We start from the raw sequence: 16,346 nt of genomic DNA, 5'->3' as shown, positions 1-16,346 counted from the left end.
TTTTATGTTTTCATCTACACTGCTTACAATGCCACCAATCTCTGTGTCATCGGCAAACTTAGATATGAGACTTTCTATGCCTTCATCTAAGTCGTTAATAAATATTGTGAATAATTGAGGCCCCAAGACAGATCCCTGCGGGACTCCACTAGTCACATCCTGCCAATGTGAGTACCTACCCATTATCCCTACTCTCTGTCGCCTTTCGCTCAGCCAACTTCCTAACCAAGTCCATACTTTTCCCTCGATTCCATGGGCTTCTATCTTAGCTAACAGTCTCTTATGTGGGACCTTATCAAATGCCTTCTGGAAGTCCATATAAATAACATCCATTGACATTCACCTGTCCACCACTTTAGTCACCTCTTTAAAAAATCAATCAGGTTTGTCAGGCACGACCTACCTTTCACAAATCCACGCTGGCTCTCTCTGATTAACTGAAAATTCTCGAGGTGTTCAGTCACCCTATCCTTAATTATAGACTCCAGCATTTTCCCCACAACAGATGTTAGGCTAACTGGTCTATAATTCCCTGGTTTCCCTCTCTCTCCTTTCTTAAAAAGCAGGGTGATGTGCAATTTTCCAATCTAGAGGGACAGTTCCTGAATCTGGAGAACTTCGAAAGATTATAGTTAGGGCATCCTCAATGTGCTCACCTACTTCCTTTAAAACCCTGGGATGGAAACCATCTGGTCCTGGGGATTTGTCACTCTTTAGTGCTATTATTTTCTTCATTACTGTTGCTTTACTTATGTTAATTTTATCGAGTCCCTGTCCCCGATTCAATATTAGTTTTCTTGGGATTTCCGGCATGCTATCCTCTTTTTCTACTGTAAATACTGACGCAAAGTAATTGTTCAACATGTCCGCCATTTCCCCATTGTCAATGACAATATCCCCACTTTCAGTTTTTAAGGGGCCAACACTGCTCCTGACCACCCTCTTTTTCCTAATATAACTATAAGAGTTCTTCGTATTGGTTTTGATATCCCTTGCGAGTTTCTTTTGATACTCTCTTTTTGTAGCTCTTACTATCTGTTTTGTGACCCTTTGTTGATCTTTGTATCTTTCCCATTCACCAGGATCTGTGCCATTTTTTGCCATTTTGTATGCCCTTTCCTTAAGTCTTATACTGTCCCTTACCTCTTTAGTTGTCCATGGCTGTTTTTTTTGGCAAGTAGAGTTCTTACCCCTCAGGGCTATAAACCGATTCTGTATCACGTTAAATGTTTCTTTAACATTTCTTTAAACATTTCCCACTGATCATGAAGGGAGTGAATGTTAAGGTGGTGGATGGGGTACCAATCAAGTGAGCTGCTTTGTCCTGGATGGTGTTGAGCTTCTTGAGTGTTGTTGGAGTTGCACTCATCCAGGCAAGTGGAGAGTGTTCCTGACTTGTGCCATGTAGATGGTGGAAAGGCGTTGGGGAGTCAAGAGGTGAGTCACTCTCCGCAGAATACCCAGCCTCTGACCTGCTCTTGTAGCCACAGTATTTATATGGCTGGTCCAGTTAAGTTTCTGGTCAATGGTGACCCCTAGGATGTTGATGATGGTGATGGTAATGCCGTTGAATGTCAAGGGGAGGTGGTAGACTCTCTCTTGTCATTGGTCATTGCCTGGCACTTGTCTGGCGTGAATGTTACTTGCCACTTATCAGCCCAAGCTTGGATGTTGTCCAGGTCTTGCTGCATGTGGGTACGGACCGCTTCATTATTTGAGGGTTTGCGAATGGAACTGAACACTGTGCAATCGTCAGCGAACATCCCCATTTTTGACCTTATGGTGGAGGGAAGGTCATGGATAAAGCAGCTGAAGATGGTTGGACCAAGCACACTACCCTGAGGAACTCCTGCAGCAATGTCCTGGGGCTGAGATGATTGGCCTCCAACAACCACTACCATCTTCCTTTGTGCTAGTTATGACTCCAGCCACTGGAGAGTTTTCCCCCTGATTCCCATTGACTTCAATTTTACTCGGGCTTCTTGGTGCCACACTTGGTCAAATGCTGCCCTGATGTCAAGGGCAGTCACTCTCACCTCACCTCTGGAATTCAGCTCATTTGTCCATGTTTGGACCAAGGCTGTAATGAAGTCTGAAGCTGAGTGGTCCTGTCGGAACCCAAACTGAGCATCGGTGAGCAGGTTATTGGTGAGTAAGTGCCGCTTGATAACACTGTCGACGACACCTACCATCACTTTGCTGATGATTGAGAGTAGACTGATGGGGCGGTCATTGGCCAGATTGGATTTGTCTTGCTTTTTGTGGACAGGATATACCCGGGCAATTTTCCACATTGTCGGGTAGATGCCAGTTTTGTAGCTGTACTGGAACAGTTTGGCTAGAGGCACAGCTGGTTCTGGAGCACAAGTCTTCAGCACTCCCGCCAGGATGTTGTCGGGGCCCATAGCCTTTTGATTGTGGGTGACCTTTTCCTTTTCATGTAGAATGCAGATTGAGAAAGGTATTTAATTTCACCTAGGTGTCTGGACACTCCATGGTAAGAATGCTTTCAGGTGCAGGCTATGCATGAGTCTCTTTTCTTTTAACTCTGTCACCCTTGGATTGAAACTAGCTCCTTGATGCCTGATAATTTATCCAGTGAATAGCTGAGCCATACAAACTCGGGAGGCCCCAGATTTGATTCCTCATCTATGTTGAGTGAGCAGATTACAACTGCGAGGAAAGTGAAAGTACTGCAATTGGTCTCAGTATTCCTAAGTTAGGGAGGGGAAAATCGGTCAGGATTCCCACTCCTGATTGCTATCCAGTGACCCTGCTGGAAATTCACTTGTGTGAATGTTGGATGAGGATAGGATCAGGCTCAATTGTTAACCTCCCTATCATGGCCAAATAGTCTTGCAGCACCCATGGTCAAGGCTTACTGATGAATAATGGTCCTACAGCTAAGATAACAAGTGGTGAGCAGCACCTCCTCAGGTACCTTGTTGGTATCATAACAAGGGGTCAATGCTTTCCGGAAAGAAGAGGAGAAAATTGGTAAGAAAAGGGAAACAGCACCTAAACTTAAAGGCACTGCCAGGTGTAAGCTGTGCTGCCTTAGCTGATCTCAGCCAAGGCTGCAGTTAGTGTGCTTCAACTGGCCTCAATCCTTCAGAACTAGGAAGGGGAGAGATTGGCCAAGATTCCTGATCATGATCCAGTTTCATCTGCTGGTAGTTGTACATGTGTGGTGAGGAATAGATCAGGCTTGACTGTGATGCCAACCACAATCAAATAGCATTTTAGATTTCTGTAGTAAAATAACATCTCGTGCAGTATGGCATTCACAGAAGGATATTAAGTTTGTGACATAATTACAATTGGTTTACAAATGAATGATTTGCAGTTGATTACAGCAAAATTGTACTGAATTTGACATCTATATTCATAAGGGCAGATATTCATTTTACTCTGTATTGCCAGAAGGTTAGACTTTCATTTGCTTTGTATTTGCTAAAGTCTTTTAATTCAGCCAAAAGTTATGATTTATCAAAGTCAGTTGCTTTTCATTATAATTACATTAAAGTTCAAGTGTCAGGATTAACTTTCATGATTAAAGTGTTGAATAATATATAAGGGCCCTCATCCATTATTGACTCCAGATTCAGTAAAGAACAAAAGTTTCAGAGCTTTCCATATTCTGTGTTATGGTAATAAACCTCTCCTAATTCAATTTTTTGTAGTAGCAGAAACTCAGGCTTAATTGGTTCTGGTACTAAAATTGAATGACAATCGCACATAATCTATACTTAATATTAACAGGGGATAGCAATGCAAAAGAACAATTGCTTTACTAAAATATTTAACAAATTGCACCATTTAACCCTTTTATTTATATGCTTTACTTCAGAGTTTTATCAGATTTCACCTAGATTTCTTTACGATTGGTGAATTTAAAAGGTGTATTTCAAAGAACTCGACATCTATAATGTGGTTATTTCTACAGACAAGAATAGATAGAATGTCATGTTTCACAGGGAGGTTTGTGGGATCTCCCAATGCGTTTTTGGGCTGGGCGCCTCATGATATCCAGCAGGTTTGTGCACTTGATGCTGCACAGCCCCCATAGGTTAATCAACTGAACAGGAATCAAGCAAAAAATTGCTGGATGTATAAATGCATTAGTGTGAGAGCATCCACTGGTTGTGTGATTAGATTTAGGGATAAACATGGTCAATTCCAATACTTTATTAAATAACTGTAATTTATCCATCTATTTATCTATATCTATAATATATTAAAAATCTTATGTCAGCATGGATTTTCCATCTACACCGCTTGACTTTCTGTTGTCACATTTTTGTTGTACTTTTTGTTTCCTGATTGTTGTTTTGGCTACACCCATCCAGATGAGTGGTGAGTATTCCTTCACACTCCTGACTTGAGCCTTGTACGTAATGGAGACACATTGATGGGTCAAGAGTGTGAGCCACTTGTTGCAAATTACCCAGCCTCCTCCCTGCTCTTGTAGCCACACATTGTTGAAATGGCTGGTCCACTTAAGCTTCTGGTCATGGTGACCCCCCCGTAATGTTATTGGTGGGGGACTCAGCAATGTTGGTGCCAGTTAAGGGTAAATGGTTGGGCCTTGTTTTGTCGGAAATGATCATTGCCTGCACTTATATGTTGCAGTTGTTACCTATCACTTCTCAGCTCAGGAATGGATTTTGTCCAGCTCCTGCTGTAGACTGGAATGGGCTGCTCCATTATAGTTGTGAATGGAACTGAACATAGTAAAATTATCAGCAAATTGCCCCCTTTGGCCTGATGACAGAGGGAATGTTGTTGATAAAGCAGCTGAAGATGGTTGGGCCAAGGAAGCTGCTCTAAGGATCTCTAGTAGCGATGTCCTGGGGCTGCACTGATTGGCCTCGCACAAAGACAACCACCTTCCTTTGCATCAGATATGACCTCAGTTTTGTTAGGGCTTCTTCATGCAATACTCAGTTGAATGCTGCCTTGATGATGAAGGTAGTTTCTCTCGCCTCGCATCTGGAATTCATCTCTTGCATCCAGTTCTGGATCAAGGTTGTGATGTGGTCAAGAGCCAAGTGGTTCTGGCAGAGCTTAAACTGACCAATTGCATAGCAAAGAGACTGGGTAGTGGTGGTGCATATAGATTTTCAAAAGGGGCTTCATGAGGTATCTCACCAGAAGTTTGTTATAAAAATTCAGATGTATGGTAGAAGGGGAAATGTAACAGCACAGATAGAAAATTGGTTGATAGCCAGGAAGCAAAGAGGTAGGGTTCATAGGTGTTGCTCAGATTGGAGAGGTGTTAGAAATGGTCAATGCTGTGTCCACCTTTGTTTTCAGTCTATAAAGATGATTTGAACTTGGGCGTATGGAGCATGATGTCGAACAAAAGTAAGGGGTTTGACAGAGAGGAAGACTCCAAAAGTCCTAAGGAGGACTTAGACAAGTTAGTGGGGTCAGTCAGGTGACAGATACAGTTCAATGTGAAGAAGTGTCAAGTAATACATCTTAGGAGGAAAAACAACAAATAGGATTATGCACTGGGTGAAAACACTGAACGGTGTGCATGAACAAAGAAACTTAAGGGTTCACATTAGCAACATAGGAACAGGTGTAGGCCATTTAGTCCCTCAGACCTGTTCTGCCATTCAATGAGATCGTGGCTGATCTGTGACCTAACTCTATATAAACCTGCTTTAGTCCCATATCCCTTAATACCTTTGGTTAACAAAAATCTATCAATCTCAGATTTAAAATTAACAATTGAGCTAGAATCAATTGCTGTTTGCGGACATTAAGGGCTCATCTGCTATAACGTCAGAGGTTTCCATAGCTCTTTCACCAAAGTTATGGCTGATGAGTGGGAAAACCCAAGCAGAAATTCACCCCCATAATTCTGTGAAAGTATGAATGCAGGTAAACAAAGCCATAAAAATGGCTAATAGAGGGTCTTATAAATAGGGGCATAGAGTACAAGTGTAAAGTTGTAATGATCACGCCACAGTTAGACTACGCCCCATGTAGTACTGACATTAAAGCCACAGAGAGTGTACAGTGATACAGAGGACAGAAAAAATAGATGAGAGGAGAGATGTAAGATACTGGGAATGTTGCCACTGGAGCAGATAAGGCTAAGAGAAAATTTAATTGAGGTTTTCAACAATTATGAAGGATTTTGATAGGCTGCTGGAGAGTCAGTGATGAGAGATTCTCAATTTAAAATTGTCAAGAAGAGAGTAAGGAGAGACGTTAGGACAAAATATCTTTACACAAAAGGTTGTTAGAGCATGTTTTGCTCTCGGGAGTGGTTGAAGCAGAGAACATTGCATCTTTTAAGCAATAATTGGATAAGTATTTGAAGCAGAGGAAGATGCAAGATATGGGGGAGAGTGGGACAGTGGGATTAGTTTTAAATTACTGTAACAAAGAGCCAGAACTGACACGGTGGGCAGAATGGCAGTTTCTGTGCTTTAAACTTCTATGGTTCTAACACAAAAATAGATAGTATACTGTGCATACTAATTACATATTACTAACAATAGTTATTGCCAAGCTTTGTTGAAATAAAAAAGGTGTAAAACAGTCAAAGTGTAGAATAAAAGCCAAATGGCTCATAGGGTTTGTGATAACAAAGCATGTTTATCTAACCAACAGGTTGTCCTTGGGCATAGGGGAATAACTATTAATTATGGCCTTATAATTATTTGATTTAGAAAAATCTAAATGAAACAACTGTCAGTGACCAACAAGCTTCTTTGGAACTCCTTCTTCAATTTGCATGCTTTTAAAGCCCAACTTTGGCACTTCTTAAATATAAATTCTTCATTCATCTCATTTTCTCACCTGCTTTTCTCAATCTTGGTGGCATCCTGCGCTATCAACCTTGGCCTTCCACCCTGTTTTCTCAATTTAAAAAAAAGCTGGAGTGTATATTTTGCCTATATTTGCATACACTTTGATGAAGTAACAGAGAGGGTTGATGAGGGGGAGTCTGATTGATGTGTATATGGACTTTCAAAAGGCATATGATAAAGTACCACGTAATAGATTTGTTAGCGAAATTAAAGCCCATGGGATTAAAGGGACAGTGGCAGCATGGATACCAAATTGGCTAGGGGACAGAAAGCAGAGAGTAGTGGTGAATGGTTGTTTTTCAGACTGGAGGGAAATATATAATGGTGTTCCCCTGCGGTCAATATTAGGACCACTGCTCTTTTTGATATATATTAATGACCTGGACTTGGGTATAAAGGATATAATTTCAAAGTTTGCAGATGACACAAAACTCAGAAATGTAGTAAACAATGTGGAGGATAGTAACAGACTTCAGGAGAACATAGACAGACTGGTGAAATGGACAGACACACGGCAGATAAAATTTAATGCAGAGAAGTGTGAAGTGATGCATTTTGGTAGAAAACATAGAAACAGAAAAATTTACGGCACAGAAGGAGACCATTCGGCCCATCGTGTCTGTGCCAGTCGAAAAAGAGCTACCCAGCCTAATCCCACTTTCCAGCATTTGCTCCATAGCCTTGTAGGTTGTGGCACTTCAAGTGCATATCCAAGTACTTTTTAAATGTGATGAGGATTTCTGCCTCTACCACCCTTTCAGGCAGTAAGTTCCAGACCCCTACCACCCTCTGGGTGAAAAAAAAATTCCTCAGCTCCCCTCTAATCCTTCTACCAAGTACCTTAAATCTATACCCCCTGGTTATTGGCCTCTCTGCTAAGAGAAATAGGTCCTTCCTGTCCACTCTATCTCGGCAACTCATAATTTTGGACACCTCAATTAAATCACCCCTCAGCCTCCTCTGTTCCAAAGAAAACAACCCCAGCCTATCCAATCTTTCCTCATAGCTAATATTTTCCAGTCCTGGCAATATCCTCGTAAATCTCCTATGTACCCTCTCCTGTGCAATCACATCTTTCCTGTAATGTGGTGACCAGAACTGTACGCAGTAGTCAAGCTGTGGCCTAACTAGTGTTTTATGCAGTTCTAGCATAACCTCCCAGCTCTTATATTCTGTGCCTCAGCTAATAAAGAAAAGTATCCCATATGCCTTCTTAACCATCTATCTACCTGTCCTGCTACCTTCAGGGATCTGTGGACATGCACTCCAAGGTCCTTCTGTTCCTCTACATCTCTCAGTATCCTCCCATTTATTGAATATTCCCTTGCCTTGTTTGACCTGAGGAGAGGCAATATAAACTAAGTGGTACAATTTTAAAGGGGTGCAGTAACAGAGAGACCTGGGGATGCACATACACAAATCTTTGAAAATAGCAGGACAAGTTGAGAAGACTGTTAAAAAAGCATATGGGATCCTGGGCTTTATTAATAGAGGCATAGAGTACAAAAGCAAGGAAGTTATGCTAAACCTTTATACAACATTGGTTCGGCGAAAGAGCCAGAGGTGACATGAGGAAACATTTTTTTACGCAGTGAGTTATAATGATCATAATGCACTTCCTGAAAGAGTGGTGGAAGCAGATTCAATCATAACTTTCAAAAGGGAATTGAATAATTACTTGAAGAGAAAAAATTTACAGGGCACTGAGGAAAGAGCAGGGGAATGGGACTAATTGAATAGCTCTTTCAAAGAGCCGGTACAGGCACGATGGGCTGAATGACCTCCTCCTGTGGTGTACCTACTATGATATGGAATACAAATTGTAACAGTGAAAGTCTGTTCAAAGTGCAGTAACCTTTATGATGTACTATAGTATATAAGAACTGCATTGTTTCTTTTGACAGAGAAGCCAAATAAATCCCTTTGTCAAACACTTCTTGCTATATTGCATTTTATTTAGAATTTGCTGGAATACTTTGCAGATACCACTTTCAAAGTAGACACTTTTTTTGGCAAAGTTATTAAGAAAAGTAAGAATTGATCATTTAATGAATTTTTTTATGAATCCATAGGTGGTGCTTAAAATAAACTCCAGCTATTCTTCAGATGTTTTTCTTGTTGAGTAAATTGGTTTTGAAACTCTTCTCTGCAGATTTCCTGAAGAAACCTTTAGAGAATTATGTCAAGAATTTACAAGTTCCAGTGAAGATAATTAGGATGGAGCAACGATCCGGATTGATTCGTGCCAGGCTCCGTGGTGCAGCTGCTTCAAAGGGCCAGGTCATTACTTTTCTAGATGCACACTGTGAATGCACTGTCGGCTGGCTCGAACCCCTACTGGCGAGAATAAAAGAAAACAGGTATATTCTGCTGCTGTCTCCATTAGAAAAGAATAATACATCCGCCGCATGTGATTTTTTTTTTAAACTACCGTTTTGAATCTCATTTAGTTTCAAAGCAATTCTGTGCTCGATCTCAGTTATTGTCCCACAGGTCAGAAAAGTAGATTTTGTTTCTACAAAGACATAAGGTATCGGGTGTGCTTGCAATTATAGAATGTTATCAGGTCTTGATATGGGCCTGACAAAGCATCATATTTAAGCTGAGAATAAATTGAGTTATTTCAGTTACAAATAATCATTTTCTAAGATTACCAATATTTGAAATGTAATATGGTACATATCTACTATCTGAAGCCCCTTGCATTTCCTTCCCCATTTAACTTGAAACTTTACCTTTATTCCTGCAAAAGGCACATATCATTGTGAAATATTTGAAGAATTTTGTCAATTCAAACTTTATTGAAATTGCCTGGTTTGAGAAAGCTGTGTGAAGGAGAACATTGCCACCTGCTTCAGTTGGTTTGATTATAACTGAAATAAACCTTCTGGAGGGGCTGATGAGAATATATCTAGCATTGGTGTGTATGTATGTACAGACACAGCAAAATGAAAATATCAATTTTATCTGTGGCTGTTGAGTGTCAGCATATGTGTTGAATTGCATAGAATTGTCTTGAAACTAAACCAAATATCTGGCAGAACAGATTTCAAAAACAAACATTTCGAAAAATGAGGGTATTGGCAAGTAAAGCTTCTTTAACTTTTGTGTCTTAGATTTTCTGGTCATATTGTTATTATGTTATTCTTTTGGCCTCTATTTAAGATAGTTAATAATCTAATCAAACAAAGCCAACTAGGGTTTTTTTTTAAAATGAAACATAATTTTATTGTGAGAGCCTTGCAATAAATTTATATAAGTAGCATTCTAATTAAGTTACTTCTTTGAATTATTACTGCAGAGAATAATTAAAAGAGGTTTTCATTATACATTCTCTGGAAAACAAATGTTTGGCAGCTAATAAAGGAGATTTTTTTTTCAGTAACAGCAAAATGTCCATGTAGTGGAATGATAATTTAGCTTTCAACAGCTGCAGTACTTAATTATAGATTGGAAAACTTTTGAGACTGAGTTGGATTCAATGATAGCCACCATTTGCTGCTGAATTCATGTTTGGGTTGGGACTTATTTTTTATGCTACAGATTTTGGATGAATGATATAATTTCCTGTCCCTCTGATTTTCTGTGACTAATAATGCCTCAGTCTGTGTTTATGCTGCAATGTAGCACCCAATCTGGTCCCAGAATTGGTTGCTGTGAATCTGACTTCAGTGAGTGTCCTATTTACACTGTGCATTTTCAGGATGGTTGCCTCTGGACTGCTTCCACTAGAACCTAGGGAAGTGAATTTCTGTGGGAGTGCTCCCGAATGGCCATTGCAGTGGAGGAGCCTTGGAAACTCCGGAAAATGCCATTTACTCCGTTTTGCAATGTTTGCTGCAGTTCTTTTGCCAAAGTTATAGAGGGTGAGCAAGAAAAACCCCGTGGAAATTCACACCACAGAAACTGTAATTGTTGCATACGCCCAACTGCTGTATGCTGACCCTGGAACTTCTGCACTTTGAGGGTGAATTTCCACAGACACAGACATTATTCAACTCCCAACAGAGCCTTTGGGCCTATTTTGATGTGATAGTTACATAGAATTGCATAGAATTATGTAGAATGTACAGCACAGAAACAGGCCATTCGGCCCAACAGGTCCATGCCAGTGTTTGGGCTCCACACGAGCCTCCTCCCTCCCTACTTCATTTAACCCTATCAGCATACCCTTCTATCCATTCCTTTCTCCCTCATGTATTTATCTAGCTTCCCCTAAAATGCATCTATCTTAGTCGCCTCAACTACTCCTTATTGTAGCGAGTTCAACATTTTAACCACTCTCTGGGTAAAGAATTCTCCTGAATTCCCTATTGGATTTATTAGTGACTATCTTATATTTATGGCCCCTCGTCCTGGTCTCCCTCCTCAGTGGAAACATCTTCTCTACGTCTACCCTATCAAAACCTTTCATAATCTTAAAGACCTCTATCAGGTTACCCCTCAGTTTTCTCTTTTCGAGACAAAAAAGCCCCATCCTGCTCAAAATTTCCTGATTGGTAAAACCTCTCGGTTCTGGTATCATCCTAGTAAATTTTTTTTGCACCTTCTCCTGTGTCTCAATATCCTTTTTCTAATGTGGAGACCTGAACTGTTCACAATACTCCAAGTATGGTCTAACCAAGGATCTCTATAAGTTTAACATAACTTCTCTGCTTTTCAATTTTATCCCTCTAGAAATGAACGCAGTGCTTGGTTTGTTTTTTGTATTGCCTTATTAACCTGCGTCCTAGCAGTGATTTAAAAAAAAAAATTCATTCATGGGATGTGGGCGTCGCTGGCGAGGCCAGCGTTTATTGCCCATCCCTAATTGCCCTTGAGAAGGTGGTGGTGAGCTGCCTTCTTGAACCGCTGCAGTCTGTGTGGTGAAGGTTCTCACACAGTGCTGTTAGGAAGGGAGTTCCAGGATTCTGACCCATCGACGATGAAGGAACGACGATGTATTTCCAAGTCGGGATGGTGTTTGACTTGGAGGGGAATGTGCAGGTGGTGTTGTTCTCATGCGCCTGCTGCTCTTGTCCTTCTTGATGGTAGAGGTCGTGTGTTTGGGAGGTGCTGTCGAAGAAGCCTTGGCGAGTTGCTGCAGTGCATCCTGTGGATGGTACACACTGCAGCCACGGTGCACCGGTGGTGGAGGGAGTGAATGTTTAGGGTGGTGGATGGGGTGCCAATCAAGCGGGCTGCTTTGTCCTGGATGGTATCGAGCTTCTTGAGTGTTGTTGGAGCTGCACTCATCCAAGCAAGTGGAGAGTATTCCATCACAGTCCTGACTTGTGCCTTGTCGATGGTGGAAAGGCTTTGGGGAGTCAGGAGGTGAGTCACTCGCCGCAGAATACCCAGCCTCTGACCTGCTCTTGTAGCCACAGTATTTATATAGCTGGTCCAGTTAAGTTTCTGGTCAATGGTGACCCCCAGGATGTTAATGGTGAGGGATTCGGCGATGGTAATACTGCTGAATGTCAAGGGGAGGTGGTTAGACTCTCTCTTGTTGGAGATGGTCATTGCCTGGCACTTGTCTGGCACGAATGTTACTTGCCACATATCAACCCAAGCCTGGATGTTGTCCAGGTCTTGCTCCATGCGGGCTCGGACTGCTTCATTATCTGAGGGGTTGCGAATGGAACTGAACACTGTGCAATCATCAGCAAACATCCCCGTTTCTGACCTTAGGATGAGGGAAGGTCATTGATGAAGCAGCTGAAGATGGTTGGGCCTAGGACACTGCCCTGAGGAACTCCTGCAGCAATGTCCTGGGGCTGAGATGATTGGCCTCCAACAACCACTACCATCTTCCTTTGTGCTAGGTATGACTCCAGCCACTGGAGAGTTTTCCCCCTGACCCCCATTGACTTCAATTTTACTAGGGCTCCTTGGTGCCACACTCGGTCAAATGCTGCCTTGATGTCAAGGGCAGTCACTCTCACCTCACCTCTGGAATTCAGCTCTTTTTCCATGTTTGGACCAAGGCTGTAATGAGGTCTGGAGCTGAGTGGTCCTGGCGGAACCCAAACTGAGCATCGGTGAGCAGGTTATTGGTGAGTAAGTGCCGCTTGATAGCACTGTCGACGACACCTTCCATCACTTTGCTGATGATTGAGAGTTGACTGATGGGGCGATAATTGGCTGGATTGGATTTGTCCTGCTTTTTGTGGATAGGACATATCTGGGCAATTTTCCACATTGTCGGTTAGATGCCAGTTTTGTAGCTGTACTGGAACAGCTTGGCTAGAGGCATGGCTAGTTCTGGAGCGCAAGTCTTCAGCACTACAGCCAGGATGTTGTCGGGGCCCATAGCCTTTGCTGTGTCCAGTGCATTCAGCTGTTTCTTGATATCTGTACCCTCAGATCCCTCTGCTCCTCTACCCCATTTCGACTCTTATTATTCAAGTAGCTATAGACCCCTTATTCTATCAAAATGTAATACCTCACACTTATTTACATTGAAATTCATTTGCCAATTATACGCCCATTCTGCAAGTTTATTAATGTCTTCCTGTATTTTGTCGCAGTCCTCTTCGGTATTAACTATACCCTCTAATTTGGAGGCATCCACAAATTTAGAAACTGTACTTACGATTCCGAGTCCAAATCGTTTGTGTAAATAGTATGCAACAGTGGTCCCAGCACCAATCCTTGTGGAACACCACTTCCCACCTTATGCCAGTCTGAGTAACTACCTTTAACCCCTACTCTCTGTTTTCTGTTTTGTAGCCAAGTTGCTATCTATTCTGCCAATTGTTCCCTGACTCCACATGCTATGGCCTTAGTCATGAGTCTACTATGCAGTACCTCATCGAAGGCCTTTTGAAAATCGAAATATATTACATCTACCCTTTCTGTTACTTCTTCAAAGAATTTAATAAGGTTGGTCAAGCATAACCTTCCCTTTCGAAATCCGTGCTGACTATTCTTTATTATATTTTTGCTTTCTAGATGTTTTTCTATAACATTTTTGAGTAAGGATTCCATTATCTTTCCTACCACGGACGTTAAGCTAATTGGTCTATAGTTCCCTGGATTTGTTCTGTCGCCCTTTTTAAATATAGGAATCACATTAGTTGTCCGCCAGTCCTCTGGCGCTATTCCCTTTTCTTATGAATTTTTATATGTATGTCATGGTGCCTCTGCTATCTCTTCCCTAACTTTTAATTTGCACGGATGCAATCCATCCTGACCAGGGGTTCTATCCTCCCTAAGTTTGATTAGTTTATCAATTATCTCCCCCCCTTTCTATCTTAAATGTCTTTATATCCTTTTTGATCTCTTCTTCTCATGTCATACCCACCTCAGGGTGAGCCTGACACCCAGTTGCTGAAAGCAGTTGGAGTCCCAAACCATTTAGGGATTTTCTGGGGTTACCCTAGGCACGGCAAGCTACCTGCTCATTTGGAGCAGCTCCTCCATCCGGGGAGGGGATGGGGGGAGGAAATCCAGTGGCTCCACTGTGGAGTCGAGCTATTTGAGTTAAGTTAAAGAGGCAAGGGAAAGCAATCTCAGGCGAGGGTCGAGCATCGGGCGGGTCGATTATGGGGTCAGGAGAAGCATTACTACCCAAAGAATTGCTGTTCACCTGACAATGATACATTTTTGACATATATAGTTGCACTTTAAAGAAAAATTCCTCACCCGACACAATGAACATGATCTAGTTTTAAAACATCTAATTTTATAGCCTTTTAGTCCCATGTTGATCCAAATATCTTGATGCACGTTCAGCTTGACTTTGTTAACAAAAAAAAAAGCCCTTTTAACTATACCACATTGCACAGTATAGACATTGTTAGGCATAGTTAGATTTTGAAAGAAAGCTCCCTGCTACCAGCTCTGTCAGTTTGTTGTTTTATTTCCTCTCCCCATTTGCTTCTTGCTGTTATTAGTTGAAGATCTATCCTTCGTTTTACTTTAGTTAGGACTGGAAACATTCTGTTTTGGAGAAAAAAATATTTGCACAAACATTTAATAATTTGTTGCAACTTGATACAAGAATCTTGTTCAAATTTGAAATTTCCCTTAATTTGTTCTCGTTCAGTCTCATTCTTCCAAAATGCTGCAAACCTGTGACTGTGTCTGAACACTTCAATGATTTATCATCTTAATTTCATTTTTTAGTTTTAGGTTCCAAGGTTTTAACAAAAAAAAATGTACACTTAATAAATTCCCCCTTTGCCTAAATTGAAGAGTGGTTGAAATATTTGCACATTGCAGATAACTTGTGGGTCTGTGTGGTTGTGAGCACCATTAAGTTATTTCAATAATACTTTAACTATATTTTCAACAAATTTACTTTCAGTAAACATGATTATTGATTATGGTTCATTACATAAAGAGGCATGGTGCTTTAATGAAATAAAGCATTTGCTAATTGATTTTACTTACAAAAAGGAAACCCAGTGTCTGGAAAATATGTGTAGATTTTCCGGTCCCAGCTCAAGATGATAGCTCATGGAGTGTATCTCCTGTGACATTCTGAGGTCTATTTATTTACACGAATATTAATGGTTCCCTGCATAGATTCAGACCTGCGAAGGGAGCAAACGTGAAGTAGGGATTGGATAGCCAGTTAATAAGGAGCTGCTGCTATTTAAAAGGGTACTGGAGCATTTGGAGTCGGTTGTTTTTGGGGGTGAAGTTCGTTCAAGACAAGCTGAGTACAGCTTCTGATAGAAGTCGGAGAGGGAGGACAGCTCCTTTTTAGATCCAGCCTTGCAGGTTCTTCTGGAAGAATACAACAAAAAGGGGACTGGGGACACTTTTCTCAAAGTACAACTGTCCATTTTGCCTGGGAAAAGGCCACAGAATATTTTCTCCCATATCCAGAGGTCCACTGCCCTTAAGGACATTTTCCGAGGTAAGAGTACACTGCATTTACCTGCATCAAATGTATCAGCGTGACATGCCTTGAACAAAATCTTTCTAAACCAGCTGCATTTTGCATCTGGCTGCAGGCTGATTGCTTGTGAAACATTTAGCCTGTTTCACATGTTCATATACCTACCCACATCTTCCAGCTGCCAAGGAAAGTACAACAGGTGTTGCTCACTGATCAGAAAAATTATACCCACTAACATAGGTTCCACTAAAAGCTAGGTGCATTCTGCATGCTCATTGCAGGATGGAGTTTGGCCATTTGCATGGCAATGTCAATGCTCTTCAGACTTCCAGAAGTTCATCATTTGATATCTGTTCTCAGGAAACAGCAACCCAAAACAGATGGGAACGGCACAGAACTGGTGGGAAACCCTCTGAGTATTAAAACCTTTAAGCTGGTTGGAAGAATTGACCTTTGAGAATATGGACTCCGATTCCATTAAGGAATTTGGAATGGGTCCTGGAAGAGAGTTTCGTCAAGCTTCAGGCTAGTACTAATCATTGCTGATTATTCTTCCTCCGCCATTTACTCACATGCTCAGTTCTTCTGTCTTCCCCAAACATTTTGTGCACCACAACAGCACAGTACATGGTATATTGGCAAGTGAATGATGCCAACATTGTTTTCATTGTCCCCAAGGAGCCAAC

At 41.4% G+C, this 16,346-nt stretch overlaps 1 protein-coding gene across 1 annotated transcript in view; it reads left to right on the top strand.

Moving 5' to 3' along the window:
* The window catches only part of galnt13 (polypeptide N-acetylgalactosaminyltransferase 13), a 403,934-nt gene that overhangs the window by 264,169 nt on the left and 123,419 nt on the right, over positions 1-16,346 (top strand). Inside the window, exon 5 of the mRNA XM_067987444.1 lies at positions 8,983-9,190. Within this exon, the coding sequence (XP_067843545.1) occupies positions 8,983-9,190 (208 nt within the window). The remainder of the gene's footprint in view (positions 1-8,982; positions 9,191-16,346) is intronic.

The sequence above is a fragment of the Heptranchias perlo genome, chromosome 7 (genome assembly GCF_035084215.1).
Source record: "Heptranchias perlo isolate sHepPer1 chromosome 7, sHepPer1.hap1, whole genome shotgun sequence".
NCBI lineage: Eukaryota > Metazoa > Chordata > Chondrichthyes > Hexanchiformes > Hexanchidae > Heptranchias > Heptranchias perlo.
Note: the sequence above shows the minus strand (reverse complement) of the source record. Positions and strands in the feature narration are given on the sequence as shown.